Source organism: Panthera uncia (assembly GCF_023721935.1).
Source record: "Panthera uncia isolate 11264 chromosome B3 unlocalized genomic scaffold, Puncia_PCG_1.0 HiC_scaffold_1, whole genome shotgun sequence".
NCBI lineage: Eukaryota > Metazoa > Chordata > Mammalia > Carnivora > Felidae > Panthera > Panthera uncia.
Genome location: NW_026057582.1, coordinates 3108805 through 3135916, shown reverse-complemented (window position 1 = coordinate 3135916; position 27112 = coordinate 3108805). Strand labels below are relative to the sequence as shown.

At 53.8% G+C, this 27112-nt stretch overlaps 1 protein-coding gene across 1 annotated transcript in view; it reads left to right on the top strand.

The window, feature by feature from the left end:
- Positions 1–27112, top strand: part of DYNC1H1 (dynein cytoplasmic 1 heavy chain 1) — a 77236-nt gene that overhangs the window by 43829 nt on the left and 6295 nt on the right. Inside the window, exons 28-67 of the mRNA XM_049612128.1 lie at positions 145–245; positions 778–937; positions 2013–2256; positions 2431–2614; positions 2902–3114; positions 3854–4092; positions 4264–4420; positions 6150–6377; positions 6869–7099; positions 7377–7517; positions 7950–8183; positions 8274–8480; positions 8559–8680; positions 9174–9339; positions 10289–10452; positions 13308–13437; positions 14805–14938; positions 15373–15487; positions 15589–15750; positions 15832–16046; positions 16149–16353; positions 17611–17784; positions 17898–18017; positions 18167–18287; positions 19407–19602; positions 19931–20048; positions 20137–20352; positions 20955–21167; positions 21282–21409; positions 23034–23187; positions 23634–23780; positions 23875–24025; positions 24524–24777; positions 24860–24994; positions 25084–25178; positions 25348–25522; positions 25685–25760; positions 26387–26547; positions 26759–26870; positions 26973–27033. Coding sequence (XP_049468085.1) covers positions 145–245; positions 778–937; positions 2013–2256; positions 2431–2614; positions 2902–3114; positions 3854–4092; positions 4264–4420; positions 6150–6377; positions 6869–7099; positions 7377–7517; positions 7950–8183; positions 8274–8480; positions 8559–8680; positions 9174–9339; positions 10289–10452; positions 13308–13437; positions 14805–14938; positions 15373–15487; positions 15589–15750; positions 15832–16046; positions 16149–16353; positions 17611–17784; positions 17898–18017; positions 18167–18287; positions 19407–19602; positions 19931–20048; positions 20137–20352; positions 20955–21167; positions 21282–21409; positions 23034–23187; positions 23634–23780; positions 23875–24025; positions 24524–24777; positions 24860–24994; positions 25084–25178; positions 25348–25522; positions 25685–25760; positions 26387–26547; positions 26759–26870; positions 26973–27033 — 6559 coding nt within the window. The remainder of the gene's footprint in view (positions 1–144; positions 246–777; positions 938–2012; positions 2257–2430; positions 2615–2901; positions 3115–3853; positions 4093–4263; positions 4421–6149; positions 6378–6868; positions 7100–7376; positions 7518–7949; positions 8184–8273; positions 8481–8558; positions 8681–9173; positions 9340–10288; positions 10453–13307; positions 13438–14804; positions 14939–15372; positions 15488–15588; positions 15751–15831; positions 16047–16148; positions 16354–17610; positions 17785–17897; positions 18018–18166; positions 18288–19406; positions 19603–19930; positions 20049–20136; positions 20353–20954; positions 21168–21281; positions 21410–23033; positions 23188–23633; positions 23781–23874; positions 24026–24523; positions 24778–24859; positions 24995–25083; positions 25179–25347; positions 25523–25684; positions 25761–26386; positions 26548–26758; positions 26871–26972; positions 27034–27112) is intronic.

Below are 27112 nucleotides of genomic sequence, written 5' to 3'. Positions count from 1 at the left end.
TCTTAATTACGTAGCTCATACGTTCTAGAACCTCAGATTTGTCTGCAGTTGTTACACGTCCTTTGATTTTGTAAACGAGCTGGGTAAGGCTAACGATACCTCCCTGTGGACTCAAGTACTCAGTCACTCTTCTTCAAACAATAGGGCCGGCCGGGACTGGGAAGACAGAGTCCGTCAAAGCTCTTGGCCATCAGCTTGGACGCTTTGTTTTGGTCTTCAACTGCGATGAAACCTTTGATTTCCAGGTGAGAAGATTTCTGAGTCCACCTAAAATCTAACGGCCTGAGAGGTCAGCTGGGGAGTACCACGCCTGGACTCCTCTCAGGGCTCCTGGCCTCACGGCTTGGCACGGCCCGTCTGGCCTTCTGAGTCCCAGGGATGGTGTGGTTTTGAGTGGGGTGTCCGACATACCTGCTTTGGTGTTGACTTGAGCTGCATTATTTCTGGAAGAGACGGTTAGTGCCTATGTGTGGGAATAAGTAACTGTGATGGAAAAGATTTTTTTAATCAACAAAAAGGGGCAGAATAAAAACAGCTCTATCTTTGGAATCGGCACAGGAGGAGAAAAGGTGTGATGCCCTACGTCTGTACACAGACAATCGCCATTGTTAGTGAAGCACTTCTGTGTGCAGGCCACGCACCTCCCGTGTGAACCTGATGTCACGCTCACAGCCACCCGGGGGGGGGGGGGGGTGGTAGCCCGAGGTCCCGCCGGATCAGGGCCGTGGAGCCCGCCCGAAGCAGGTGGTTTGAGCTCCTGTCTTTGTTCGGTTTCAGGCGATGGGACGGATCTTTGTGGGGCTCTGCCAGGTGGGTGCGTGGGGCTGCTTTGACGAGTTCAACCGCCTGGAGGAGCGGATGCTGTCAGCCGTGTCGCAGCAGGTGCAGTGCATTCAGGAAGCGCTGCGGGAGCACTCCAACCCCAACTGCGATAAGAGTGAGACTTCCCTTTTCCTCTGCACGTTACTTAGCGGCTGTGGAAGGAGAGTCCACGGGGGCTGGGTCACACCTCTGTGATTAGAAACGAGTGAGAGTTTCACTTCGCTCCCAGGACTCACTATTGCAGGCAGGGCGGCGGGGCCCGGGATAACACTGCACGAGCAGTTTGCATTCTCCGGACCAGAGCGGCCCAAAGCCCTAGCTGTCCTTCCCCCGGTGAGCGAGAGTCCCTGTGCTCCGTCCCTCACTGTCCACCCGCACTGAGTGTTGGGCCGGTGAGGGCTCTCCCTGCTCCCCCCTGCACGCCCACAGAGCCAGCCTTGTTGGCTGTTGGCAGAGTGTTGGCAGCCTGTTGGCAGAGTGTTGTCACAGGGAGCTTTAGGAACACGCCCTCTGTCACCATCGGGTGACCTTCTGAGAGGCTTGAGGACTGCTTCCCCTGCCTCGGGCCACACGAAGCCGGGCATGCCCGGTGGAGGCAGGGTGCGTGCTGGAGGAAGCGATGACACCTGTGGCGGACAGGGCACGTGCAGTTAATTGGCCGGGTCACTTTTGTTCAGCGATAATAGAAACTTGTCTTCCCAAAGGCCCTGTAGGCCTCCTCAGTGGAAAAGGAGTGTCCGAGAAAGCAGTACCTGTGTGCTGAATGTTCTCTCCAAGGAATAAAGTTCAGCTGTGGGTGGTGGTGGTTTTGGTCAGTCCCCTGAAAGGGCAGTCTTCGTTATCAGAGCCAGTCAGCTGTGTGGCACGGATACGTTTTTATATCTGCACCTACCATTGCGCCGCATTTCTATCCTTGCGTTGGTCTTGTAACACACAGTAATGCACGACAGAATATGCGCCCCCCCCCCCGCCCCCGGTGACGTGTCCCACGTTCCCAGAGCTCTCGTGTACGTGAGGTGTATGAAGGTAGCCGACGTGCTGGTAGGAGGGCCAGAGAGGGGCTCCCCTGCGGTCCCAGCCTTTGGGCTTTAGAGGCCAACGGGGAAACAGGTGCTTTGTCTGGGATTTTAGGGAGATTTTAGTGTCGCTCTTGAACATCACAAGTCTCAACCCTGTTCTCTGATTTTCAGCCTCTGCCCCCATTACTTGTGAGCTGCTCAACAAACAGGTGAAGGTGAGCCCAGACATGGCCATCTTCATCACCATGAACCCCGGCTACGCAGGCAGGTCCAACCTTCCCGACAATCTGAAGAAGCTCTTCCGGAGCTTGGCCATGACCAAGCCCGACCGGCAGCTCATCGCCCAGGTCATGCTGTACTCACAGGGCTTCCGCACTGCTGAGGTCCTCGCCAACAAAATCGTCCCGTTCTTCAAGTGAGTACCCCAGACTTACCTGTTGCCGTGTCAGTAGCGTGTGCAAGATGTGCTCTTGAAGGGTCATTTCTGCAATCGTGGCACGTCTTCCCAAGTGTCTGTGTCTGATTCTCGATGTTTGCTTATGTGGCTATTGAGAGTGGACTGTTCCAAGGTAGACCTCTTCCCTTGCAGACTATGTGACGAGCAGCTCTCCTCTCAGAGCCACTATGACTTTGGTCTTCGAGCTTTGAAGAGTGTGCTGGTTAGTGCGGGAAACGTGAAGAGGGAGAGAATTCAGAAGATTAAGAGGGAGAAAGAAGAGCGAGGGGAAGCAGTTGATGAAGGAGAAATTGCAGAAAATCTACCTGAACAGGAGGTTTGTACACGTGTTGTTTGAATCACTCACACCGTAAACACTAGTATTCAAGTTCACCCTTTCAACCTCCCAGCCATGGCCTGAGAGTTCTGTTGTGATTCACATGTGCTGGGATGGGCGAGTGGAAGACACTGATATTGGTGCGGTGAACTGAGTGAGGACCACGGGAGCGTGCTGAGTCGCTCTGTCACCGACAGCCACGTCTTCCATACCTTCTGGGGATACGGCAGCGGCCCTGGGAGCCAGGCTCCCCGCCACTCAGGGCTCGGTCCTTTTGTCGCCGTTAGATTCTGATACAGAGCGTCTGCGAGACGATGGTGCCCAAGCTGGTGGCAGAAGACATCCCGCTGCTCTTCAGCCTCCTGTCAGACGTGTTCCCCGGAGTCCAGTACCACCGGGGCGAAATGACCGCGCTTCGAGAAGAGCTGAAGAAGGTGTGCCAGGAAATGTACCTGACGTACGGAGATGGAGAAGAAGTCGGCGGAATGTGGGTCGAGAAGGTAACTGGCCCCCACACACTATGCAGCCACAGCAGCCGCAGCCACTAGGAGAAGCCACACTTAATAGAGCCCTGACCACGAGGGCCAGGGAGGCACATCCCCTGGTTTATGAAGATTTGACTTGAGGCTTTTTTCTTAACTTTGACGTAGACCTAACGATTTAGCTGAAAACCTCACTTACGTAGTGTGGTTCGTTCTCTGGAAATGCTGACTGAATGTGCGATCGTAACAAAGTGTTTACACCGATAAAAGTTCTACTTACAAGACTTCCCAACGTCGTAGATTAACAACATAAATCTGCTAATCGGCACATGGTTTACAGTCCTTAGTGGCATTCTCCGTTTCGTTCTTGTGGGAGATTAAAAAGTATATTATCACACAAGCTGCCTGCCGAGCGTGAGCGATGCTGTGCTGGGTCACACAGATGGCTCATCTGTTGGGTCTCTGCCCTCTCTAGAAGGGATCTTAGGTGCCTCTTCTGAGGCAGGTTGGTAGTCACCCCCTCTTCCACTGGCTCCCAGCCTTCCCGGCTTAACAAAGCACTCCCCACGATTTAGTTAAAACCTTTCTTGAAATGTTTTTTGTAGGTGCGGCCCACGTAATGTCTGCTTTAAAAACTCGAGTGCAGCACTTGCTTGCCTTTAGCGCATGTCTCCTGTTTGTTGCCACGAAGAAGGGCTGAAGAACCTTCTCGTTCTTTCTCTGGAGTGGTCAGGATGTGATGTCTTTGGCTCTGCAGGTCCTCCAGCTCTACCAGATCACCCAGATCAACCACGGCCTGATGATGGTGGGCCCCTCGGGAAGCGGGAAGAGCATGGCTTGGCGTGTTCTCCTGAAGGCTTTGGAGAGGCTCGAGGGCGTGGAGGGCGTGGCCCACATCATCGACCCCAAAGCCATCAGCAAAGACCACCTTTATGGAACCCTGGACCCCAACACCAGGGAATGGACGGACGGGCTGTTCACACATGTCCTGAGAAAGTGAGTTAACCTTGATTCCAGCGAGTGGGACCTGGGTGCTCTGTCCTTCTGTTAACAGCGGGTGTTACTTTTCCAACCAAAGACTGAATGAACGAAAATGCCACTGCAGAGGCTGTTGCAGAGTGAGCGTTTCTAATCTCAAAAAGCTGTTTCAAAACCCTTCCAAACCAGGATCATAGACAACGTGAGGGGCGAGCTACAAAAGCGCCAGTGGATTGTCTTCGATGGCGACGTGGACCCTGAGTGGGTGGAGAACTTGAACTCGGTGCTGGATGACAACAAGCTTCTGACTCTGCCAAATGGCGAGCGTCTCAGCCTTCCGCCCAATGTAAGTGGCCTTTCGTGGGGTATCAGACCAAATATCCTGTGTACTCTAGAGGGCAGGTTCCAGGTTCCACAGCGTAGTGGTCGGTTGTGTAAATAGTTTTCAAAGTTGACTGAGTCTCCTTGTGCTAGATTTTTTCCATTCCCGTGGCCGGTGGGAAATACTTCTATAGAACTTACAAGAACTTTGTACTGTTGCTGAATGTTAACCGTGCTCCGTGATTCCCAGTTAATGCTCCAAACCCAGCGTTACGGGCTTGTCAGTAGGATTTGTGAAGTTCTCACACATCTGGGAAGTGGCAAAATGAGTAATTTAGATACGGAAGCTTTCCAGGCTGTCCCTTGGAAACGAGCATTTGGTCCAGGTCCTGGACACATCACTGGATAGATCAGGAAACGTGGGTGGGCCTGGCATGGGTTTGCATCCTACTGAAGGTCCGGCAGGAAAAAAACAGACAAGAGCCCTTGCTGTCCTGGGGCGTACAGTCTGATGTGGAAAGCAGACCCTCAAGGTAAACAGTGTCGAGTACTCAGGAGAAGAGGAGCTGGAAGGCAGTGGTTGGTGCTGGCGAGAGCTGGAGGGTACGTGGTCAGGGATGGTGACGTGGAGGCATCACCTAGAAGTGTTCGGCATGTGAGGGAGCCGGTCCCGTGGGCCTCCGGATAGCAGGGGGTTTGACTGGGGTATGAGGAGCGAGGGGAGAAAAGGCGGCTGGACCAGAGAGGAAAGGGGCCAGATCAGGTTGGGCCCAGGGCAGTGTAAAGACTGGCGCTTGCCCGTTGGGTGAGTCGGGAGCCCTGGGAGTCTGGATCACATCCCTGACTGTCGGGTAGAGAGTAGTTGAAGAGGACGTGTGGGAGCGAGGGGACCATCCAGAGGCTGCGAGGTGGCCCAGGCACAGCTGTGAGGCAGGCCGGGCGAGCTGGCCGCACGGGAGCTGCTGAGTTGTGGTGTCATTTAAAGTTCATGCTGACGGGACTCGCCGAGGGACCGGCGGTGGGCGTGAGAAAAAGGGGGCGGTCGCTTCACAGGAGCACCTGGTGATCCTGAACCTGTGAGCCAGCAATAGTGGTTGTCATCACTTGAGAAGCCAAGCCAGTGATGCCTAGTGCCAGTCTGGAAATGTGCGCTTAGCTCCGCCTGTGCCTTGACACGTCAGGTCTCTCTGTTACAACTCGTTAGGCAGTAGATCCTGACTGTTGTTGGAACGAGACTGCTCTCCTGTGAGGCGTGTCGGCACTGAGGTTAGGGCTCTGGAATCAGACCATCTGCTTTGAATATCAGCTCCACTTACCAGCAGTGGGACCTGGGTGAGGTACCCAGCCCCATCTGTGGAACAGGGACACTGCGCCTGGCTCCAGGGATGGGTGTGAGGGTCGGTGGGTTCAGGCAGGGAGCGTGTCGCCGTGCCCGGCCCAGGGTAAGGCTAGCGCACATCCCCAGCTGATGCCCCCTCCAGCGGAGCTGTGTCTTGTGTCCACCAAGAGCTGGTCCTGTGGGCTCACCTGCTCTTCTCCCCACCACACACACTTCCTACCCAGGTCCTTGTGGAGGGCCTTTGGTAGGTGCTGTAGTGATGACAGCCGTAGACGGTTTTGCTTTTTGAAATAAGTGCAGAAAAACTAGATTTAATTTAATCACTCTTTCGATGTGTGTATAGGTAAAAGAATTTTAACATCCCAGTTTCTATCAAACCTACAAAATGAAACCTGCTCTATGTTTTCTCTTCAAGGTGCGAATAATGTTTGAAGTACAGGACTTGAAATACGCCACTCTGGCCACGGTGTCCCGCTGCGGCATGGTCTGGTTTAGTGAGGACGTTCTCAGCACAGACATGATCTTCAACAACTTCCTGGCCAGGCTGCGTAGCATCCCGCTGGACGAAGGGGAGGACGAGGCCCAGCGCCGGCGCAAGGGCAAAGAGGACGAGGGGGAGGAGGCGGCTTCCCCAATGCTGCAGGTACGAGGGCCGTCACCGCTCTGCCAAGTGCAGCCGCAGATCTGCAGCTGGCGGGGGGGGGGGCGGGGGCTTCCCGCACAGTGAGGTCAGGTGTTCACCCCCCAGGGTCTAGAAGCCAGTGGGGGGGGCGTGGTGCTGCTCATCCGTGGAAGCTGGGCCCTCAGCGTTGTCGTGTGGCAGTGCCTAACGAAGCAGTATCAGCTGCTGAAGTGAAGACCCGTTCAGGAAACTTTAAAGAGTTCTTTTAGTTATCTGACTTTTCTCTGCAAATTGACGAACAGCTGCCTTTTTCCATTACAGTGATGAGCTAAGGATTGATCATTGAAGGTTATCCAGAAAAGTGTGTGCGTGCGTGCGTGCGTGCGTGTGTGTGTGTGTGTGTGTGTGTGTGTGTTTACAGGTCACGTGACTCTCTCCCGGGCCTAGGTTAGACTATATGAAAATCTCTGGGGTTTTTCAAAATGACAGACATCATCTACTGCTTCTTGCAGATCCAAAGGGACGCGGCCACAATCATGCAGCCGTACTTCACGTCCAACGGTCTGGTCACCAAGGCCCTGGAGCACGCCTTCAAGCTGGAGCACATCATGGACCTGACCCGTCTCCGCTGCCTGGGCTCGCTCTTCTCCATGCTGCACCAGGCCTGCCGCAACGTGGCCCAGTACAACGCCAACCACCCCGACTTCCCCATGCAGATCGAGCAGCTGGAGCGCTACGTTCAGGTCAGCGAGCACCTGCATTGCAGGAGAGCGGGGCTCGACGGGGGCCGGGGCACGGATGGCCTCTGTGTACACTGCGAACCTCCTGAAACAACGTGCCTGCTTGGGTGTGTTCTCTTCCCTGGGAACAGGGTCAGGCTTTCGTGGGGGCCGAGAAAGGTGCAAGCATGTCCATGATCCAAGAACACTGGGAACCGCTCTTTTCGAGGTTAATGTTGCCATAAATGTCTTCATTGTTGAAATTTTATTTAAAAACGGATCCTGTTCTCTCTTTAAATAGCGATATTTGGTTTATGCCATACTCTGGTCCTTGTCTGGAGATAGTCGGCTGAAAATGAGAGCAGAGCTGGGTGAATACATCAGAAGAATCACAACGGTGCCGTTGCCCGCTGCACCCAACATACCGATTATTGATTATGAAGTAAGTGCATGAAGGAGTGGCCTCCCTGCCTTGACCTTGACATGTTGGTGTAATTCATCCTGGAGACACCTCACCATGAGCTTAATCTTTATTTCTTTTTTTTTTTTTTTTTTTTTTTATTTTTTTTTGAGAGAGAGCGCACGCATGAGTGGGGGAGGGTTAGAGACAGGGGGGGAGAGAGAATCCCAAGCAGACTGTGCACTGTCGGCACAGACCTCGCGACCTGTGAGATCGTGACCTGAGCCGAAACTAAGAGTTGGACACTTGACTGAGGCCCCCAGATGCCCCATTAATCTTTCCGTTTCATCAAAGGATACTGTCCTTTGCTTTATGTGGTATAAGGAGAGCAGTTCTGGTTTATATGAAAGCGAGCAAGTCTCTAAGTGAGGCGTGTGGCTCCCGGAGTGACCCGCACCCCTTCTCTGGGTGCAGGTGTCCATCAGCGGAGAATGGTCGCCGTGGCAGGCCAAGGTGCCTCAGATTGAAGTGGAGACACACAAGGTGGCGGCCCCTGACGTCGTCGTGCCGACTCTGGACACCGTCCGCCACGAAGCCCTCTTGTACACCTGGCTGGCTGAGCACAAGCCACTGGTCCTGTGCGGGCCCCCCGGGTCTGGCAAGACCATGACCCTCTTCAGCGCCCTCCGGGCCTTGCCCGACATGGAGGTAAAGCGGCCGGGAGGTGGGCGGCAGGCCTTTCGGTGCTCACGTACGGGATGGCGCTTGTGACAGTCGATTTGCCTCTTCCGTCTAAAGGTTGTGGGTCTTAACTTCTCGAGTGCTACCACTCCAGAGCTCCTGCTGAAGACCTTTGACCACTACTGCGAGTACAGACGCACCCCTAACGGTGTGGTTTTGGCCCCGGTTCAACTTGGAAAGTGGCTGGTGCTATTCTGTGATGAGATCAACTTGCCAGACATGGATAAATACGGGACACAGAGGGTCATATCCTTCATCAGACAGGTTTGTGTACATCCACAAGTCCCCACTGACCTTGTTCACATTTGCCATTAATGTGCTGACCCTTCCGCTTTCCCTCAGATGGTGGAGCATGGAGGCTTTTACCGAACCTCAGATCAAACGTGGGTGAAGCTGGAGAGGATCCAGTTTGTCGGGGCTTGTAATCCACCCACGGATCCTGGAAGAAAGCCCCTCTCTCATAGGTAACACACAGCTCCGTAGATAGCACTGGCCTCACACACACACCTGTTCCAAGATTGTTTTAGACGTAGCACAGCAGAAATCTGGTTTTGGTCGTAAAAAGGTGACAAAATGCTGATTATCGTAGGGTGGCCCCTGGGCTCCTTGTGCCGTGCTGCAATACTGGAAAACACACTCAAAAATAAAAGCACTGACTCTCTGGGTGGTAACGAGCTAACTGCCCCAGACCTGTCTGTGGGGCCACGATGAGGCTGTATCAGCCTGCATCGTTTTCCCATTTGGGGTTGGCTCTTTTTCAAAGTTTTTTGCACCTACTGTTAGTGTCGGCGCCCAGGCCCCAGCAGTTTGTGCGTGCTCTGCGCGAATGGGGACGTGAGGCCTGTGTGGGTGGATCGGGAAGCAGCCCTGGGTCTGGGTCCGGGCCGGGCTGGGGCACTCTCCGCTCAGGCACACTGCTGATCAGCTGGGAAGTCTGAGCCGGCCGTCCTCACGCAGATTCTTGCGCCACGTGCCGGTCGTGTATGTGGATTACCCGGGACCCGCCTCCCTGACGCAGATCTACGGCACCTTCAACCGGGCCATGCTGCGGCTCATCCCGTCCCTGCGCACGTACGCGGAGCCACTCACCGCCGCCATGGTGGAGTTCTACACCATGTCTCAGGTACGTGGGGTCGGGCGCTGCTAAAAGATGGAGCTTTATTTAGAGCTCTTGTTGAGCCGGGACTTCCCAGAGCCTGTCCTCAAATCATTCTACCAGGTACCACGACTGCAGACGTTTCCCTTTTTTTCTTGTTGCCCTTGTCTGCACACGTTACATACGGTATTTTTTACAAAACCGGTACTGTACTCCTCAGTTTCTCAAAGGACACGGGCGCTTGTTATTACAGCACAACCATGGGTGTGCGTGTGGTTATTTGTAATGATGATGTGTTGTCAAACTGCTCTCCGGGCAGCTGGACCACCGACGTGGCCGCCAGCATCGTCTCCATCCGCCACCCTCATTACCGCTTTCAAACCGCCTGGTGAAAGGAAGCGGTTCTCCTGCTTGGGACTCGCGCATCTGGGATGCCTTCCGGTTCCGGTGCCTCCCGGGGCACTGAGAGCTGCTGGCCACCCCCCACCCCCGACCAGGCACAGCCGCCCCGCTCCTCCCCGATTGCCTGCACGTCCAGTAGTGTCCAGAAGTGTCCAGTACCCTTCCTGGTATTTAGTTTGCTTTTCGTTCTGTGGAACTGCAACTTTTCCTGCAGAATTTTTAACATCATCAAGTGTAAATCTTTTTTTTTTCTTTGTTCCTGCTTTTAAAATCATGCTTAGGAAGGCTTTCCCTGGACTTAGGAATTACATGCTTTAAAATCTTTTCAGAAGAGCATTGTTGTAGTTTCGTTAAATAGAATTAATTTTAACGTAAAAGTGAGCAACTTGGATGGAACTTTGTTCCAGATAGTTGTCCAGTGGTTCCAACGTTGTCTACTAATTCATCCTTAAATTTTCTAGGGTTTAGGTTGTCTGTTTTGAATATAAAAATGTTACACAGCACTTGATCTCTTAACCACTTTTCATTTGTTTTAAGGGATTTATACATACCTCCCACTTTTCTGAACCTGCAGGAGAGATTCACTCAGGACACACAGCCCCACTATATCTACTCACCCCGTGAGATGACGAGGTGGGTACGAGGGATCTTTGAGGCCCTGAGACCTCTGGAAACCCTGCCTGTGGAAGGCCTCATTCGGATTTGGGCACACGAAGCCCTCCGTCTCTTCCAAGACAGGTAAGGCCAAGGATGCGGTTAGCTCCTTGCTCCGCCTACCCTGGTGCTTATGGCCCTCCGAGTTAGGCTCTGTGCAAGGCTGGCCTGCCCAAGTTGGAGCCAGCCTCTGTTGGCGGTGGAAGGGGGCAGAGGCAGCAAGGGCAGCCTTGGCGTCCGAGCACAGCCACCCCCAGCATGATGGGTGTCAGGGCTCAGGGACTGCCCACCACCAGTAGGGGTAGGTAGGTAGGGGGCGAGGCACTTCCATTAAGCTCGGTAACTGTCATGCCTGTGCCCCATAACTTTGTCCAAGCTGGAGTTTTCTGGCGAATTTAAACGCTTTCTAGGGGCACCTGGCTGACTCAGTCGGTAGAGCGTGCAACTCTTGATCTTGGGGTCATGAGTTCAAGTCCCACACTGGGCATAGAGATTCCTTTAAAAAAAAAAAAAAAAAAGTAGGAGCCCCTAGGTGGCTCAGTCGGTTGGGCATCCGACTTCGGCTCAGGTCATGATCTTGCAGTCCGTGGGTTCGAGCCCTGTGTCGGGCTCTGTGCTGACAGCTCGGAGCCTGAAGCCTGCTTCAGATTCTGTGTCTCCCTCTCTCTTCTCTCCTGCTTGTGTTCTGTCTACCAAAAATAAACATTTAAAAAAAAAAAACACCATTAGATGCCTTCTAGCGACTCCCTGGCAGGTGGTGTCCATAACCAGCTCTCCTCACCCTTGAACTTTATTGACATCAGAGGGTTTGCAGCTCTGTCTCTTTATCTGTTGGCCTCTTTTCTCAGGTCTTGCCTTGTAGATTCTGAGTTTTGGGACGAGCTGCTCATGACTGTAGTGATCAGTGTGGACCATGAAAAGTTTTGTGGTTTGAGTCCCAGGAAACACCACAGTGGAAAGTTGAGTCTTTACCTCTTGAGGAATCTTGAAAATTACTGACGTTTTTAAAGCCAGAATCAATTTCTTGCATTCTTTGTAGTCCAGTACAATCTTCATTTTACAGTAAATTCTTAATTTTCCTAGTTTCTGCCCTGTTGTTTTTTTTTTAATATTTTGTGTATTTTAGCAGAGTTTTTCAGGCTCATTTTAGATTGGTGAGGAAAAGTTAAATTTGTGTTACTTTAGTTCTAAACATCTAAAAATTAATTCTTGGCTCAGTCGGTTAAGCATCCGACTTTGGCTCAGGTCATGATCTCACGGTTCGTGGGTTTGGGCCCCACATCAGGCTCTGTACTGACTGACAGCTCAGAGCCTGGAGCCTGCTTCGGATTCTGTGTCTCCCTCTCTCTCTGCCCGTCCCCTGCTTGCGCTCTGTCTCTCTCTCAAAAATAAATAAAAACCATTTTAAAAACATTTTTTAATAATTCTTAATTAATTTACTATTTAACACAGCACCACAGTTTCCTTTCTTTGGGGGAATGTTCTGCCTGTGAATCGGACTGCTCAGAACAGTGCAGGAGGTCAGGCCTCTTGTGGCCGGGCAGGTCCCCTCTCTCACAGGGTAAGTGTGAGGTGGCCGTACGCAGAGGACATAGTCCCTCTGGCCGCTCGCAGTCCCAGGTTTATGTGGTTGGTCAGTTAATGTTACTCCTGGGAGAACCCAGGGCAGATGGCTCCCTCCAGACCGAGGGTTTGGACTTGTGTGTCCAGCGGCCGCACCTCCAGGCCAGTGAGTCCTGCCTCCGGGCAGCTCTTCTCACCCGAGCTCACGAGGAGTCTCAGAACTTGCTTCATCGTAGGTCTCTGGCTCTCAGGCCACCGGGCTCCTGGGAGTCCGCTGAGTCACACAGCAGCCCCGCCCCAGAGCCCAGTGCACGGCATGAGCGAAGCAAGCGGGGGAGGGGAGCAGGGAACATCGTGTTAGCTTCTTTTTATTTAAAACAAAACAGAACAAGAAAAACTTCTAACCCTCTCTTTTTTAATAATGAAGAAATTTGATGGGGGCAGTGCCTGGGTTGCTCAGTCGGTTAAGTGTCGACTTCAGCTCAGGTCATGATCTCACGGCTCATGAGTTCAAGCCCTGCGTTGGGGGCTCTGTGCCGACAGCCTGGAGCCCGTTTCAGATTCTGTGTCTCTCTTGCTCTCTCTCTCTGCCCCTTCCTGCTTGTGTTTTTTGTCTCTCTCTGTCTCAAAAATAAATAAATGTTAAAAAAAATTTTTTTTAAATAATGAAAAAATTTGAGCTATAATTTCACAGATTTCCCAAAATGCCAGAGATGAAGTTGTATTAAATTCCAATTGGCTGCATTAACTATGTGACCCGCACCTGGTAGCCTGAGTGTGTCACACATTCAGCTTCTCAGGAGGTGCTCGCCCCCCCCCCCCCCCACCCCCGGCCCATCCATGTGGACTCGTTCAGTCTTACCTGATTCGTCATGGTTTCCTTTATAAGCCCTGGGTCTCTGGCACCGCGTGTGTTGGCTGTCCCCCTGTTCCCCTGTGACCCTGGGAACTTTGTATCAGGCAAGCATAGAAACTGGAATCACGTTGGCATGTTGTAAATCGATGTGATTAAACACTTTTAGAGGATTTTTTTTTTTACTTGTTTTTTAAGTAATCTCTACACCCAACATGGCACTCACCCTCATGACCCCCACATTAAGGGTCGCATGTTCTAACTGAGCCAGCCAGGCGCCCCCTAGAGGAATTTTTTTAATGTAACGGTGCCATAGGTTTGAGGGGTTTTATGTTTAATAACATTATGAATTGTTTAAGCTGTCTGGAGTTCAGATTCTTAGGTTTTTCCATTGGAGAAAAATGAAAACTTCCAGTAAAGGCTAATTCTAGCCCTTGGAGTTGCCCGCAGCCCCAACAAAACGGGGTGTTCTCTCAGCACGGCTCCTGTTTGCATTGATACACACACGGCTCTTCTTCGACAGACTCGTGGAGGACGAGGAGAGGCGCTGGACAGACGAGAACATCGATATGGTTGCTCTGAAGCACTTTCCCAACATAGACAAAGAGAAGGCGATGAGCCGGCCCATCTTGTACAGCAACTGGCTGTCAAAGGTAACAAGTTGTCATTTCAGAAATACTTCCTTCTGCCCTTTCAGTTAGAATTCTCTTCTTGTCAAACAGACCTTTTTCCCAAAGTACCCTGTAAGCAAATCATTGGTTCTAGGCACGATGCTGATAACTTACGGTAGACTGTCCCCGGAGTGTGCCCGGGGCTGGCGGGCCGGCCGTGTGTTTCTTATCCTATGAGATGGTTGCTGCCAGAGCCACGCGGTCCCACCCGTCAGGGGCCAGGCTTCAGCGTGTTTGCAGCAAAAGGAGTCTTCCCCTTTGCTTTCACCTCCCTCACACTCCAGAAATGAGCCAATTGTGAATAATCCATGTAAAAACATCTCCTATACTGTTATACTATACAAAGTTGACGCTTCTAGAATAGTTGTGAGCTGTTCTTTTTCTGAGAGTAGGATTTTTAGTAAGGTGTAGTTTCAATGTGCGTTCCATTCAGCAGGTAGTTCAGGCACAGGGATGAGGTAGCAAGACAAGTTTGGTGTTGCTAGAATTTTGTGTGTGTTTCTGGACTCCAGATACTAATCGTTCTCCTTTATAGGCACCATATTCTCCCAGTGGCTCATCTGTTGCTGTCTTTATGGTGTCTTCTGACAAGCACATGTTGTCAGAGTTCTATCATTTAAACCCATAATCCGTGTGTGTGTGTGTGTGTGTGTGTGTGTGTGTGTGTGTGTGGAGTGAGCTACAGGTCTGTTTCCAGTTTTCCCCTGGGACGTCCTGACCCGGCGCTATTTGTTGGATGATCCCTTACTTGGCAGAATCTGTCATTATGGGTTCCCTGCCTGCACAGGTCTGTTTCAGAGTCTCTGTCCTGCTCTGTTGCTCATTTGTCACTCCCTGTGCTCAAAACTGCATGACCTTGATAGATAATGACGATGAAGTCTGATAGGATAGGCCTTCACACCTGGTTCTTCTTTAGGGCGATCTTGACCTGACCGTCCTTGGCCCTTTCCTCTTGCAAATGAAGTTTAGAATTGGCTTGTCAAGTTGTGCTAAAACCACCACCGCTGTCCACCACTGAGATTGTTTGTGGCTGGGATCGTATTCACTTTCTCTGTCAAGTTGGATGGAGCTGACGTTTTTACAGCAGTTCACTTATCTCTGCACGGTCATGGTTTCTGTCTTCTTCATTTATTCAGGCCTTCTATGAGGTCTTTCAGGGACGTTCAGTTTTCTCTACAAAGATTTCCCCTGGTTTTAGATCGAGTCCCAGCTAACTTACATTTTTGTTGCTATGTTGTAAGTGATACCTTCTCGTATATTTTAATGGTTTCTTGGTACTTGGAATTGTAATTGACTAGTGTAATACAGAAGATGATTTCTCTTAGTAATTGGGTCTTCTTTTTTTCTAGGATTACATCCCAGTAGACCAGGAAGAATTGAGAGATTACGTCAAGGCTAGGCTGAAAGTCTTCTATGAAGAAGAACTTGATGTTCCTCTGGTCCTGTTCAATGAAGTGTTAGACCACGTGCTCAGGATCGACCGGTGGGCTTTTTGTTGTTACAGCCTCCCTGCTCACCCACGCCACTGTTCATATAGTGGTAGGGGATCCTCCCAGCCGACCTCCCCTCACCTCCACCTCTGCCTTCTCAGCTAAGCAACCCCCCTCCCTTCTAAGTCCCGCTTCTCCGTCCCTTACTTGCCTCCCGCACAGTCGCTCGGCTCCTGCTAACAGTCTGTTCCTGCCATGGTTGACACCTCTTGTTAGATTCTGCCTTGTGCCACCTGGGTGTCTGGAGGATAGGACCGTGTCCCCCGCTAGGCCTGGCAAATAGCAGTCGCTCAACAAGTGGTTGACTTACCAATTTAAGTTAAAATACCTTAGAGATGTTGTAGGTTAACTCCTGAGGAAGTTTAGGACCTGAGTGTCAAAAGGAGAACAGAGCCTAAAACCCTTTTGTCTTTTCTGATGCTGTCAGGATATTCCGCCAGCCTCAGGGCCACTTGCTTCTGATTGGTGTCAGTGGAGCAGGAAAAACCACCCTGTCCCGTTTTGTGGCCTGGATGAATGGTTTGAGTGTGTACCAGATTAAGGTGGGTCTGGTCGATGCCTCTTACTCCCAGCGACAGTTTCCCGACTCACGCACACGGCTCCCTGAATGAGATTGGACCTAACCTGCCGACTGCTTCCGCAGGTGCACAGAAAGTACACCGGGGAAGACTTCGATGAAGATCTTCGGACGGTGCTGAGGCGTTCCGGCTGTAAGAACGAAAAGATAGCATTTATAATGGATGAATCCAACGTGTTAGATTCTGGATTCCTGGAGCGAATGAACACCCTTCTGGCCAACGGGGAGGTACGTGCCACATTGCGTGGTATTGGGCGGTGGTGTCAGCTTCCCAGGGCCGGTCAGTCGTAACGCCCTCTCGTCTGTTAGGTCCCCGGCCTCTTTGAAGGAGATGAGTACGCCACTCTGATGACCCAGTGCAAAGAGGGGGCCCAGAAGGAGGGCCTGATGCTGGACTCGCACGAGGAACTGTACAAATGGTTCACCAGCCAGGTCATCCGCAACCTCCACGTCGTCTTCACCATGAACCCGTCCTCGGAGGGGCTCAAGGACCGCGCGGCCACCTCCCCGGCACTTTTCAACAGGTGGGCCGACGTGTGCTCGGCTCTGGGTTACAACAGCCGATTTCTTCTCAAGGGACAGACCTGGCTCTTGGAAGCTATTTGAGACGTGGGCGTCTTTTGCAGGTGTGTGTTGAACTGGTTTGGGGACTGGTCCACTGAAGCGCTGTATCAAGTGGGCAAGGAATTCACGAGTAAAATGGACCTGGAAAAGCCGAATTACATCGTGCCTGATTACATGCCGCTTGTGTATGACAAACTGCCACAGCCGCCGTCACATCGGGAAGCGATTGTAAACAGCTGTGTATTTGTTCATCAGACTCTTCACCAGGTGGGTTGTTTCAAGGTCCCGGAAAAAGCAAAACTAACCACCGTAAAGGTAAATCGATGAAGACGAGACCCTAGGGTATTGCGTATTAGGCACAATACCACTGCTCGTTGTTAACTCTGTCGGTGACACATCCTCCTACTTACCAGGCTGCACCTTCTGAGATCCTTGACCTTCGCTGCTCTGTGGATTCTGCTTCCGTAAAGCGCTCTACTCCGCTTTCCTTTTCTCGTTGCCGCTAGGTGCACGGGTCCTGGTTGTCTATCCTAGGCCAGGGGTTGGCATACTTCTCCTGGAAAAGGCCAGATAGTTCATGTTTGAGGCTTCATGGACCAGGAGGGTCTCTTGACTGCTTGGCCCTGCCTTGATACCCAGAGCCTGCACGGCCCGCATGGAAACGGGTGGGTTTGGCCGTGTGCCGCTAGTGCTTCGTCTGCAGAAACGGGCAGCGGCCAGGTCTGGCCCACTGGCCAGGGTTTGCTGTCCCTTGCCTTAGACTCCTCATCATGGAGGAGTCCCGTCTGCTCCCATCTGAAAGACATTCGTAAAGACCACTCTGAGCCTGTGGGCGTCCAGTCGACCACTACCCTGCCACCCCCTGCCATACCTGCAGGCTGCCTCCACTTGCCTCTGGAAGGTAGCCCTGCCCTGGCTTCCTTGGCTGGGCTCGTGTCCTCGTGCCGTGGCTGGAGGGGCCGGAGCAGCTGGTCCCACGGAGCCGCGCCTCTCACCCTCTTCCTGGTGCCACCTCTTACTTTGGTGTCCATGGAAAATAAGCAGAAGGCCTAGGAGGCACGGCATTACACGGTGCCCCCCAGCTGTACACGTGTGAGGTCGCCAGGGTCATCAGAGGTTTGACGAGCGAGCTTAGGGGTTCCCGGGGCTCCCTGAGATCTTGTAGGAGGCTGCGCTGAGACCCCAACTCAAGTGTGACTCCTTTTTTTTTCATGTGTGTTTATTTTGAGAGAGAGTGAGCACACGTGTGCGAGGGAGGGGGAAAGAGAATCCCAAGCAGGCTCCGTGCTGTCAGCGCAGAGCCTGGTGCGGGACTCAGTCTCACAAACCGTGAGATCGTGACCTGAGCTGCGACCAAGGGTCAGATGTTCGACCCACCGAGCCACCCGGTGCGTCTCAAGGGTGGTTCCTCGGGGCTGGGTCCCTGCCCCAGGTCACTCGGCGGCCTACAGAGCGGTTAGCGTTTGGAGGGCAAATGGCAGAGAACGTCCTCGAGAGCGAAAAGATTTCACTGTCTTCTCAAAGGCTAATGCTCGGCTAGCGAAGCGAGGGGGCCGGACGATGGCCATCACACCTCGCCACTACCTGGACTTCATTAACCACTACGCCAACCTGTTCCACGAGAAGCGGAGCGAGCTGGAGGAGCAGCAGATGCATTTGAACGTCGGGCTCAGGAAGATCAAGGAAACCGTCGACCAGGTACGTCCATCCCGGGTGCTCGCTTCACTTGCGGGCAGGGGGCTGGCGTGAGGGCCCCTTTCCGGGAAATTTCTGCGCGGCTCTGTCCCCCTGACACGGCGCCCGTCCCACAGGTGGAGGAGCTGCGGCGCGACCTGCGCATAAAGAGCCAGGAGCTGGAGGTGAAGAACGCGGCCGCCAATGACAAGCTGAAGAAGATGGTGAAGGACCAACAGGAAGCTGAGAAGAAGAAGGTGCTTGCCGGGCGCGGAGGTCTTGTCCCGGGTGGGCTTCAGGCTGCTGGGTGGGGGCGGAGCGCCCAGCGGAACGAGGACCGTGGCTCGGGTCGCACTCGGCAACGCGGCACGGACCCGACCCGTAGCTGAGCCGTCCCTCTCACCAGGTGATGAGCCAAGAAATTCAGGAACAGCTGCACAAGCAGCAGGAAGTCATCGCAGACAAACAGATGAGCGTCAAAGAAGATCTCGACAAGGTGGAGCCTGCGGTCATTGAGGCCCAGAATGGTACGTCACAGCTGTCGGGGGTCTGGCTTTCTAAGAAAGGGCGTCTTCTGTCCACGGGGCTGGCTGTGCAGCTTGGGGCTGTGCTCGGGTTGCCCCCAGAGGCGCGTGCGTGTCTGGAAGCATCACTGGCAAATACCTGAAGGTTTTTCTAAACACCAAAGACGGTCTTCGTTCCTTAAAGCAAATCCCCACGGGGCTGTCTGCTTCCACCAGAGCCGAGCCCCTCTCGTAGGAGACAGTTGACAAAATATGTTTTACGTGAATACGTTTGTTTTTTAATTTGACGATAATTACATGAAGACACCATTTATGAATCCGACTGGAGTTTCACCCAGAAATGCCTTAAAGTGTGTAGTGTCGTCTTGGGGTTATCTACGCGTTTTCTGGCCAGACCAGCGAATGCTAATTTGCGTACCCATGGCAGTCGCTGCCCATTCCTCATCGACACGGGCTCCTGCGGGACACCATAGCGCCTGGGCCAGGATCTGGGCCGGGATCCGGCCCAATGTCTTGCTCGCTCGCGGCCCGTCAGCGCCTGTTTCAAACGTGCGCTCTTCCTGTTACACCATCCAAACTATAGATTTTCCTTGAGAATCTAATTTCGAAGGGAACTTAATTTTTACTGCCGAGTAACCAGTGAAAAAGTGTTTTAGTAAAAGTTCAGACTGGAAAAAGTGCAGTTTAGCTTGTAGAAGGCGTCGGCCATCCTTTTTTTAGAGCTGTTAATTCTACATACTCATCCAGCCAAGCAGACAGCTTCTAGATTATGGCAGAATGTAAATATTGTTGCTTAAATTGTGTAAGGTAAGTACATAATTGAAATGTGTCAGCGTTTTAAGTGTTTATGGGGGTAAAGGAACTAACTGGGACCCGTGAGACATCGCCAAAGGCAGCTTCCTGCTTTTTACGGAATGTTCAGTGTGGCCTTTAGTGCCGGGAGAGCTTCAGAGTTATTTAAAAGGCCAGCTATTCCAGGGGGTTTAAAGACAGAAAGTCCCGCTCGCTGCAGCCTTCTGAGCGGTGGCCTCCTCCTCATCGGAGCCACGGCTCTGCTGTGCCACCGCACCTCACCTGCCCGCCCTGTCGCCCTCCCGCCCCTCCTGCCACCGTGGTGCCCAGCTGTGAAGTCGATAAAGAAGCAGCACCTCGTGGAGGTGCGATCCATGGCCAACCCCCCTGCCGCCGTGAAGCTGGCGCTTGAGTCCATCTGCCTGCTGCTGGGCGAGAGCACCACAGACTGGAAGCAGATCCGCTCCATCATCATGAGAGAGAACTTCATCCCCACCATCGTCAACTTCTCTGCAGAGGAGATCAGGTGAGCGTCGCCAGGAAGCAGGAGACAGCGCTCCGGCATGGAGAGGTTTCCCTGCTTTTGCGCGGCCGTGTCACCGTGGCCTGTTGTGTCAGGAGGTGGCGTCTGTTACGTCAACTGCACAAATGCCTTTTAAGCCATTTCACTCAAAGCTGGCGTTGGGCACTGACGCCCGTCGGGGGAGCGTGGGGGCGGGAAGGTCAGAGACCACCATCCCCCGGAACACGGGTGGTCCGGCTCATCCTCCGTGGTCACTGGGGCAACAGAGGGGAACTGGCCTTTAAGATCTTTTGCCCCACACGTGCTTAGAAGCACAATCCCTCTTCTGCAGCGATGCCATAAGGGAGAAGATGAAGAAAAACTATATGTCCAATCCAAGCTACAACTACGAGATTGTCAACCGGGCCTCCCTGGCCTGCGGCCCTATGGTGAAATGGGCCATCGCGCAGGTAAGTGGCGTGGCCGGGAGCTCCCGTGGGAAAAGTCCCCTCCGGTCCTGTCACTCGGGAAGAGTTAATTACCGTCTGCCCTTTTCAGCTCAACTACGCTGACATGTTAAAGCGGGTGGAGCCCCTGCGCAACGAGCTACAGAAGCTGGAGGACGACGCTAAGGACAACCAGCAGAAGGCCAACGAGGTGGAACAGATGATCCGGGACTTGGAAGCCAGCATCGCCCGCTACAAGGAGGAGTACGCGGTCCTGATCTCGGAGGCCCAGGCCATCAAGGCAGACCTGGCCGCTGTCGAAGCGAAAGTAAGGTTGTCGCCGGGCGGGAGCACTCTCTCTGCCAGCTCCTCTCAGCTCTTCGTGGGCTCTGACATGAGGTGCCCCTGGCGCCTCATACACGTCCCCGTGTGTGTGCCCGCCTTCTCGTCTGCCAGCCAGCTCCGTCCCGAGAGGGCCTGCTGGCCGCCTGGTTCACCGGGCTGCGTTAATTAGGACAGGTGGACACCAGGGGGCGATCTGAAGCCAACCTGTGGGGTCACCAAGGACACGGTTGTCCGAGTCTTGCATTCACTGCTGTGTCCATCGCCACGCCCACGCTCTTCCTGACTCCCCGGAATATTCTCCTCTCCTGCCGGCAGTGTCTCTTCTCTCTAGGCCAACCCCCACCTGCTGTTCTGTCCACCCCGGGCCCTCTCCCTGCCCCGTCTCCACTCACGCACATGTCTCAAGGCTACCCCCGCTTCTCTACACCCTCTTGCGGCCCGATTAGATTCTGAGGCCCGTATCATCCTCAGTCGTGGAGGAGCTGGGTCCTCTGTCCTCTGGGACTGTGAACGGCCCTCCCAGAGCCCTATGGGGGGAACCAATTTTCACTTTCTGGTATAAATCCTGCTGGATCTTCCCCGTAGGTAAACCGGAGCACTGCTCTCCTGAAGAGCTTGTCCGCCGAACGTGAACGATGGGAAAAAACAAGTGAAACTTTCAAAAACCAGATGTCCACCATCGCCGGGGACTGCCTCTTGTCGGCCGCGTTCATCGCCTACGCGGGTTACTTTGACCAGCAGATGCGCCAGAACCTGTTCACCACGTGGTCCCACCACTTACAGCAGGCCAACATCCAGGTAACGGGCCATGGGGTTCTGGCCTGGCGCCCGGTCAGCCGTTTCCACGCTGGCCCGGAAACGGTGCGCCTGGAGCTTTGAGGAGGAAAGGAAGGTAACCGCCCTCACTTTCAGTTCCGTACAGACATCGCGCGAACCGAGTACCTCTCCAACGCCGACGAGCGCCTTCGCTGGCAAGCCAGCTCCCTACCCGCAGACGACCTGTGCACGGAGAACGCCATCATGCTGAAGCGCTTCAACAGGTATGCGCTCGTGCACAGGGAGTGGCTTGGAAGTCCTTACGTGCGGTGACCCCGTGGTTTTGTGTTTCTTCGGAATACGTCTTTGAGGAGACGAAGGGAAACTTGGAAATGGGCGAGCACGCAGGCAGGCCCAGCGCTCGTCTCTGATGGGGGCGCGGCCCTTCCCACCCCCGCTTCCCCACCGCCCGAATTGTTCTGCAGCGAAGGCCTCTCGTGCCACCTTTCAGAGCTGATTGGCGGGCTGTGTGTCGGGGTGGACGACAAAAACATAATTACAAAAATATTACAAGAACTGAAATTAGTTAGCTAAAGAGAGTTAAGGGGGAAAGTGGTTTAAGGAGGCCAGAGTTAGAGGTGGAGGGTGACTTCAGGGAGGGCAGGCTTGACACTGGCTCAGGGGGTCCTCAGGGCCCACCCCACGTACAGGGCCACATGCCCTGAGGCTTGACCCTCCTGTGTGGCAGCTCTTAAAGCCAGACGCCTCCAGTGTTTTCTGACTTTATCTCCACATCTTGAAGTCTTTGAATCCTTGAAGTATGTCACGGTCCCAGGGACACGTAGAGGATGAAGCCCCTTGCAGGTGTCATTTGATTTTATGAGCAAATCCTCAGGCCCCACCAGTGGCTCCGTGTCTCGCCAGATGTGCTGGTGAGATTATCGGTCCATCGGTGTGGTCTGTGCAGAGCTGGATTCACCTGAATGGGAAGTACACACACCCCCAGGTGCTTATTCAACAGTAGCTTGGCCCACGTGAAACATGACAAATGTCGGGACAGAATGTGACTGACAGACTGAAAACGCCTCCCGTGCCCCTCAGTAGGAGCCAGTTAAGCGATTACGGTGCGCCTCCGTAGTGGACGGCTGGGGTCCTGCAGACCGGGCCTTTCCGAGTGTGCGTTCAGAGAAGGCTCCAGCAGACCGTGCGCAAGGGGAGTGGGTGCCGCGTCCCCGCGGACGCACGTGCCCACGCGCACACGTGTCTGCAAACACCTGACCCTTCCCCGAGTAGACAGGTCAGAAACTGGTAACAAAAGCTAGAGGAGGGAGGCGGTTCTTCTCACCGCACGCCCTTTTGTAGCTCTGGATTTTGTACAAGCACCTGTGTGCATTATGATTTTTAAAAACTAACTGGTCACGCACGTGACTCTGGACAAATCCCTGTGGCCTCTTAGTGCCCCATCTTCCTCACGTGTAAAACAGACGTGCTCTCAGTACCTTCTCATAGGCTTCTCCTGAGGATTAAGCTGCGTCTGCTATTTGCCAGGGTCCCTGGCGGCTTGAGCCGTCTGCACCTGTTAGCGGTAGGTGCTGCTGAGCATTGGTTCTGGAAGGGCAGTAGTACATGGAACGGTAATTCTAGCAGAGCGCACTCAGCACCTGGAGAAAAGCACATGCTGGATGCTTAGAGAAGAACCTGTGTCCCAGCAGAGAAAGAGCTTGTAACTCTGGCCCTGCTCCAGAGAGTGCGTGACTCTGTTAGCTGCTTGCAGAAGTGCTTCCGGAAGGCTTCAGCATCAAGGATTTGTTACGGTTGTCTGGAAGCCACACTTGAGTAGTGGGAACGACCTTCCCGTCGTCTTGTTGTAGGCTCCTCGAGCCTGCACTCACGTGGCCTCACCCTCAGGTACCCGCTGATCATCGACCCCTCTGGCCAGGCCACGGAATTCATCATGAATGAGTACAAGGACCGCAAGATCACGCGCACCAGCTTCTTAGACGATGCCTTCCGCAAGAACCTGGAGAGTGCGCTGAGGTTCGGGAACCCCCTTCTGGTGCAGGTGTGTGCAGCATCCAGCCGTGGGTGTGGAACAAAACTAGATTACGTGATGCGAACAGTGGTAGTTTTTTTTACCTTTGTAAGACTTCCTTTAATGCCAGAAAAAAGATAAACCTTTACAATTGTTCTGTAAAAAGGGAATCAAAAAAAAGCGTTTATCTGTCATCACCGTCCACTAGAACTTTCTGCACTGATGGCAATGTTCTGCTTTGTGCCATCCAGGATGCTGGTAGACACGTGTGGCCAATACGCTTAAGGAACTGAATTTTTTATTTAAATCAGGTCACCACGGGTGCTGGTGGCTGCCGTACTGGACGGGGAGGTCTAAGAGGCTGGGTGGCTTCTGCGGTGTGTTCGTCTGGTTAGGTCAGCATCAAAACACTGTTATTTGGGTGAAGATACATGTTGTAAAACCCCAACCGTGAAACTTCCTGTGTGTGCGTCTAGGATGTGGAAAGCTACGATCCGGTTTTGAATCCAGTACTGAACCGCGAAGTTCGGCGAACCGGGGGGAGAGTGCTGATTACCCTCGGCGACCAGGATATAGACTTGTCACCATCATTTGTCATCTTCCTGTCCACCCGAGATCCAACCGTAAGGACCGGGGCACTTGGGATTCACATCTGTGGCGGCGCTCTGTGTCGCGGCTCCAGTGACGAAGCGGACTGTTCTCTTACCCTTGTGGCAGGTGGAGTTTCCTCCAGACCTGTGTTCCCGCGTTACCTTTGTCAACTTCACGGTCACCCGCAGCAGCTTGCAGAGCCAATGTTTGAATGAAGTACTTAAGGCAGAAAGGCCTGATGTGGACGAAAAGCGTTCCGATCTTCTTAAGCTTCAAGGTATGTTTCTGGCTCTGTAGCTTTGGGAGTCTCGGAGCAAGCTGGGGGCTGAACTTCCTTTCTTTCTTTGTAAGTTTATTGATTTTTGAGACAGAGGGGGGAGAGAGTGAGAATCCCAAGCCGGTGCTAGGGGCTTGATGCCGGGCTCAAACCCACAAACTGTGGGATCATGACTTGAGCCCAAATCAGGAGTCAGACGCTTAACCTTAAGACTGAACCACCCAGGTACCCCTGGGGGTGGTGGGGAGGGGGCTGAACTTTTTTTTACTGTTTTTAAGTTCATTTTGAGAGAGAATCCCAAGCCAGCTCTGCACCATCGACGCAGGGCTCGATCCCACAAACCGTGAGTTCATGACCTGACTGAGCCACCCAGGTACCCCTTGGGGCTAAAATTTTAATTAAGGTTCTAGAACATGTCAGGTTTATTCAGACACTCAGGGGAGTTCTCTTTCTGGAAGAAGCAAGTGGTGCAGACTCTGGATGTCGTGACCGTTTCAGGAGAGTTCCAGCTGCGTTTACGCCAGCTCGAGAAGTCTCTGCTGCAAGCTCTGAACGAGGTGAAAGGACGCATCTTGGACGACGACACCATCATAACGACCCTGGAGAACCTCAAGAGAGAGGCGGCCGAGGTGACGAGGAAAGTGGAGGAGACAGACATCGTCATGCAGGAGGTGGAGACCGTGTCTCAGCAGTACCTGCCGCTGTCCACCGCCTGCAGCAGCATCTACTTCACCATGGAGTCCCTGAAGCAGGTGACTGCGGGAGCCACCCCCGCGGGACGGCGCTCGCTCTGTGCCTCCCGCCTCATGGCCGTCGCCCGCTGCTTCCTTTCAGATCCACTTCCTGTACCAGTACTCCCTCCAGTTTTTCCTGGACATTTACCACAACGTCTTGTACGAGAACCCGAACCTCAAGGGCATCACAGACCACACGCAGCGCCTCTCCATCATCACGAAGGACCTCTTCCAGGTAGAGAGCCCGGCGCTCGCCTGTCCCCAGGGAGGGAAGGTGGGAGGTCGTTCTCCGGGGACGGCAGCGTCTCCCGCTCTTGTCCCCAGGTGGCGTTCAACCGGGTGGCCAGAGGCATGCTGCACCAGGACCACATCACCTTCGCCATGCTGCTGGCCCGAATCAAACTGAAGGGCACCATCGGGTAAGGCCGCCACCCTGCTGCACTTGTCCCCGCAGAGCGCTGTCATTTTGCAGGTTTTCTACTAGCATCTTAAGGGCTTAAAGAGAGGAAAAAAGAGTCTTTGCTATTACTGCTCTTTGAGTGCAGAAGTGAATCTGAGACCCTTGCTAACTCGTTGCCCCCTTCCCAGGGAGCCCACCTACGACGCCGAATTCCAGCACTTCCTGAGAGGGAAGGAGATCGTCCTGAGTGCTGGCTCGACGCCCAAGATCCAGGGCCTGACCGTGGAGCAGGCCGAGGCCGTTGTGAGGTTGAGCTGTCTCCCTGCCTTCAAAGATCTGATTGCAAAGGTTCAGGCCGACGAGGTGAGTGTTCTGAACGCGTCCCAGCCTCTTCCCAGGAAGTTGGCAGTAAGGAATTGCGTGTGTCGTGCGCACACGTCAGTCGTCTGATGTATTCATCCCAACTTCTCTGCCCACAAAAACGGGCTGTGCTCCGTGGCGACGCTTCTCCCGTTGTGTCCACAGCAATTTGGCATCTGGTTGGACAGCAGCTCCCCAGAGCAGACGGTCCCGTACCTCTGGAGTGAAGAAGCCCCCTCAAGTAAGCCCGCATCAAGGCCTCCCCGGTGTTTTCGTTCTGGACCCAAATGTAAAATCGGGCTTTGCCACCTGAGTGAAGGGATACCTCCGAGAAGGTCGCCAATTCCCAAAATAAGTGTCTCAGTGTAAAATCTTCAGGTCCTAATTCGTGTTCCCACTCTCACTTAAAGACCGAGAGAGACAGGTAGGAAGACCGTTGCCCGACGTTAAGGGAGAGATTGGCTAGTTCCGAGCGTAGTGCCCCAGGCCCTGTGCTAGCCCGGCTCGGGCCAGTGGGCAGGGTCTCCACGGCCACAGGGCAGCAGGGGCAGGGCTGGCGGTGGCTGTGATCCTCTCTAGACGGCTCAGGATCTGTGTTCTGCCTGCAACAAACGGGTGGCGGTGGAGTCACGTGAAGTTGGTAACTGCCACCGTGCCCACAGGCCCATGTGGTAGACGTGAGCACAGGTGTGTCCGGGGGCTTCACTGAAGACAGGAGAGGGTGGCAGTTCTCCTTGGGGCAGAGAAGACCAGAGGTGGCGGCATGATTCTGAGCCGTCATCCGAGCGGGGACTTGTAGCCAGACCAGTCCCGGCGGGGCAGTCTGGGCCGTGTCCTCCCCGCAACCCTTCACATGCCTCGTTCCAGCACCCATCGGGCACGCCATCCACCGCCTGCTCCTGATTCAGGCTTTCCGCCCTGATCGCCTGCTGGCCATGGCCCACATGTTTGTTTCCACAAACCTCGGGGAGTCCTTCATGTCCATCATGGAGCAGCCTCTTGACCTGACTCACATCGTGGACACAGAGGTGCGGCTCTGGCTCCCAGCAGGCTCGGGTGGGCCTCGCCTGCCCCAGCCCCTAGGCGCCATCTTGTCGGGCCATATACCTGCTTACAGACTCCCACCCTGGCCGGCTCCCAGCCCCCGCACCTTGGGGCCGGGGGAATCTTCGCAAGGCCCGCCCCACAGGCCTCTCCTCTCCAGACTCCCGGTCTTAGTTCCGACCTCTGCATCTGCAGGTAAAGCCGAATACTCCTGTGCTGATGTGCTCTGTGCCTGGGTATGACGCCAGCGGGCACGTCGAAGACCTTGCAGCAGAACAGAACACGCAGATCACTTCAATTGCGATCGGTAAGGGCACTTGGTGGGTTTTTCGGGCCGAAGCCCCTCAGAACTCACGGTGGACACTGAAGTCCAAGCCTGCCGTGCTGACACTAAGCTTTCTGGCACCAGGCTCGGCCGAAGGCTTCAACCAAGCAGATAAAGCCATCAATACAGCCGTCAAGTCCGGCAGGTAGGCCTGTCTTGTTTGAAAAAGCCTCGGTTCCCAAGAATCCTGACCGGAAACGTGAAGTGTAGCTGTGGCTCTCGCT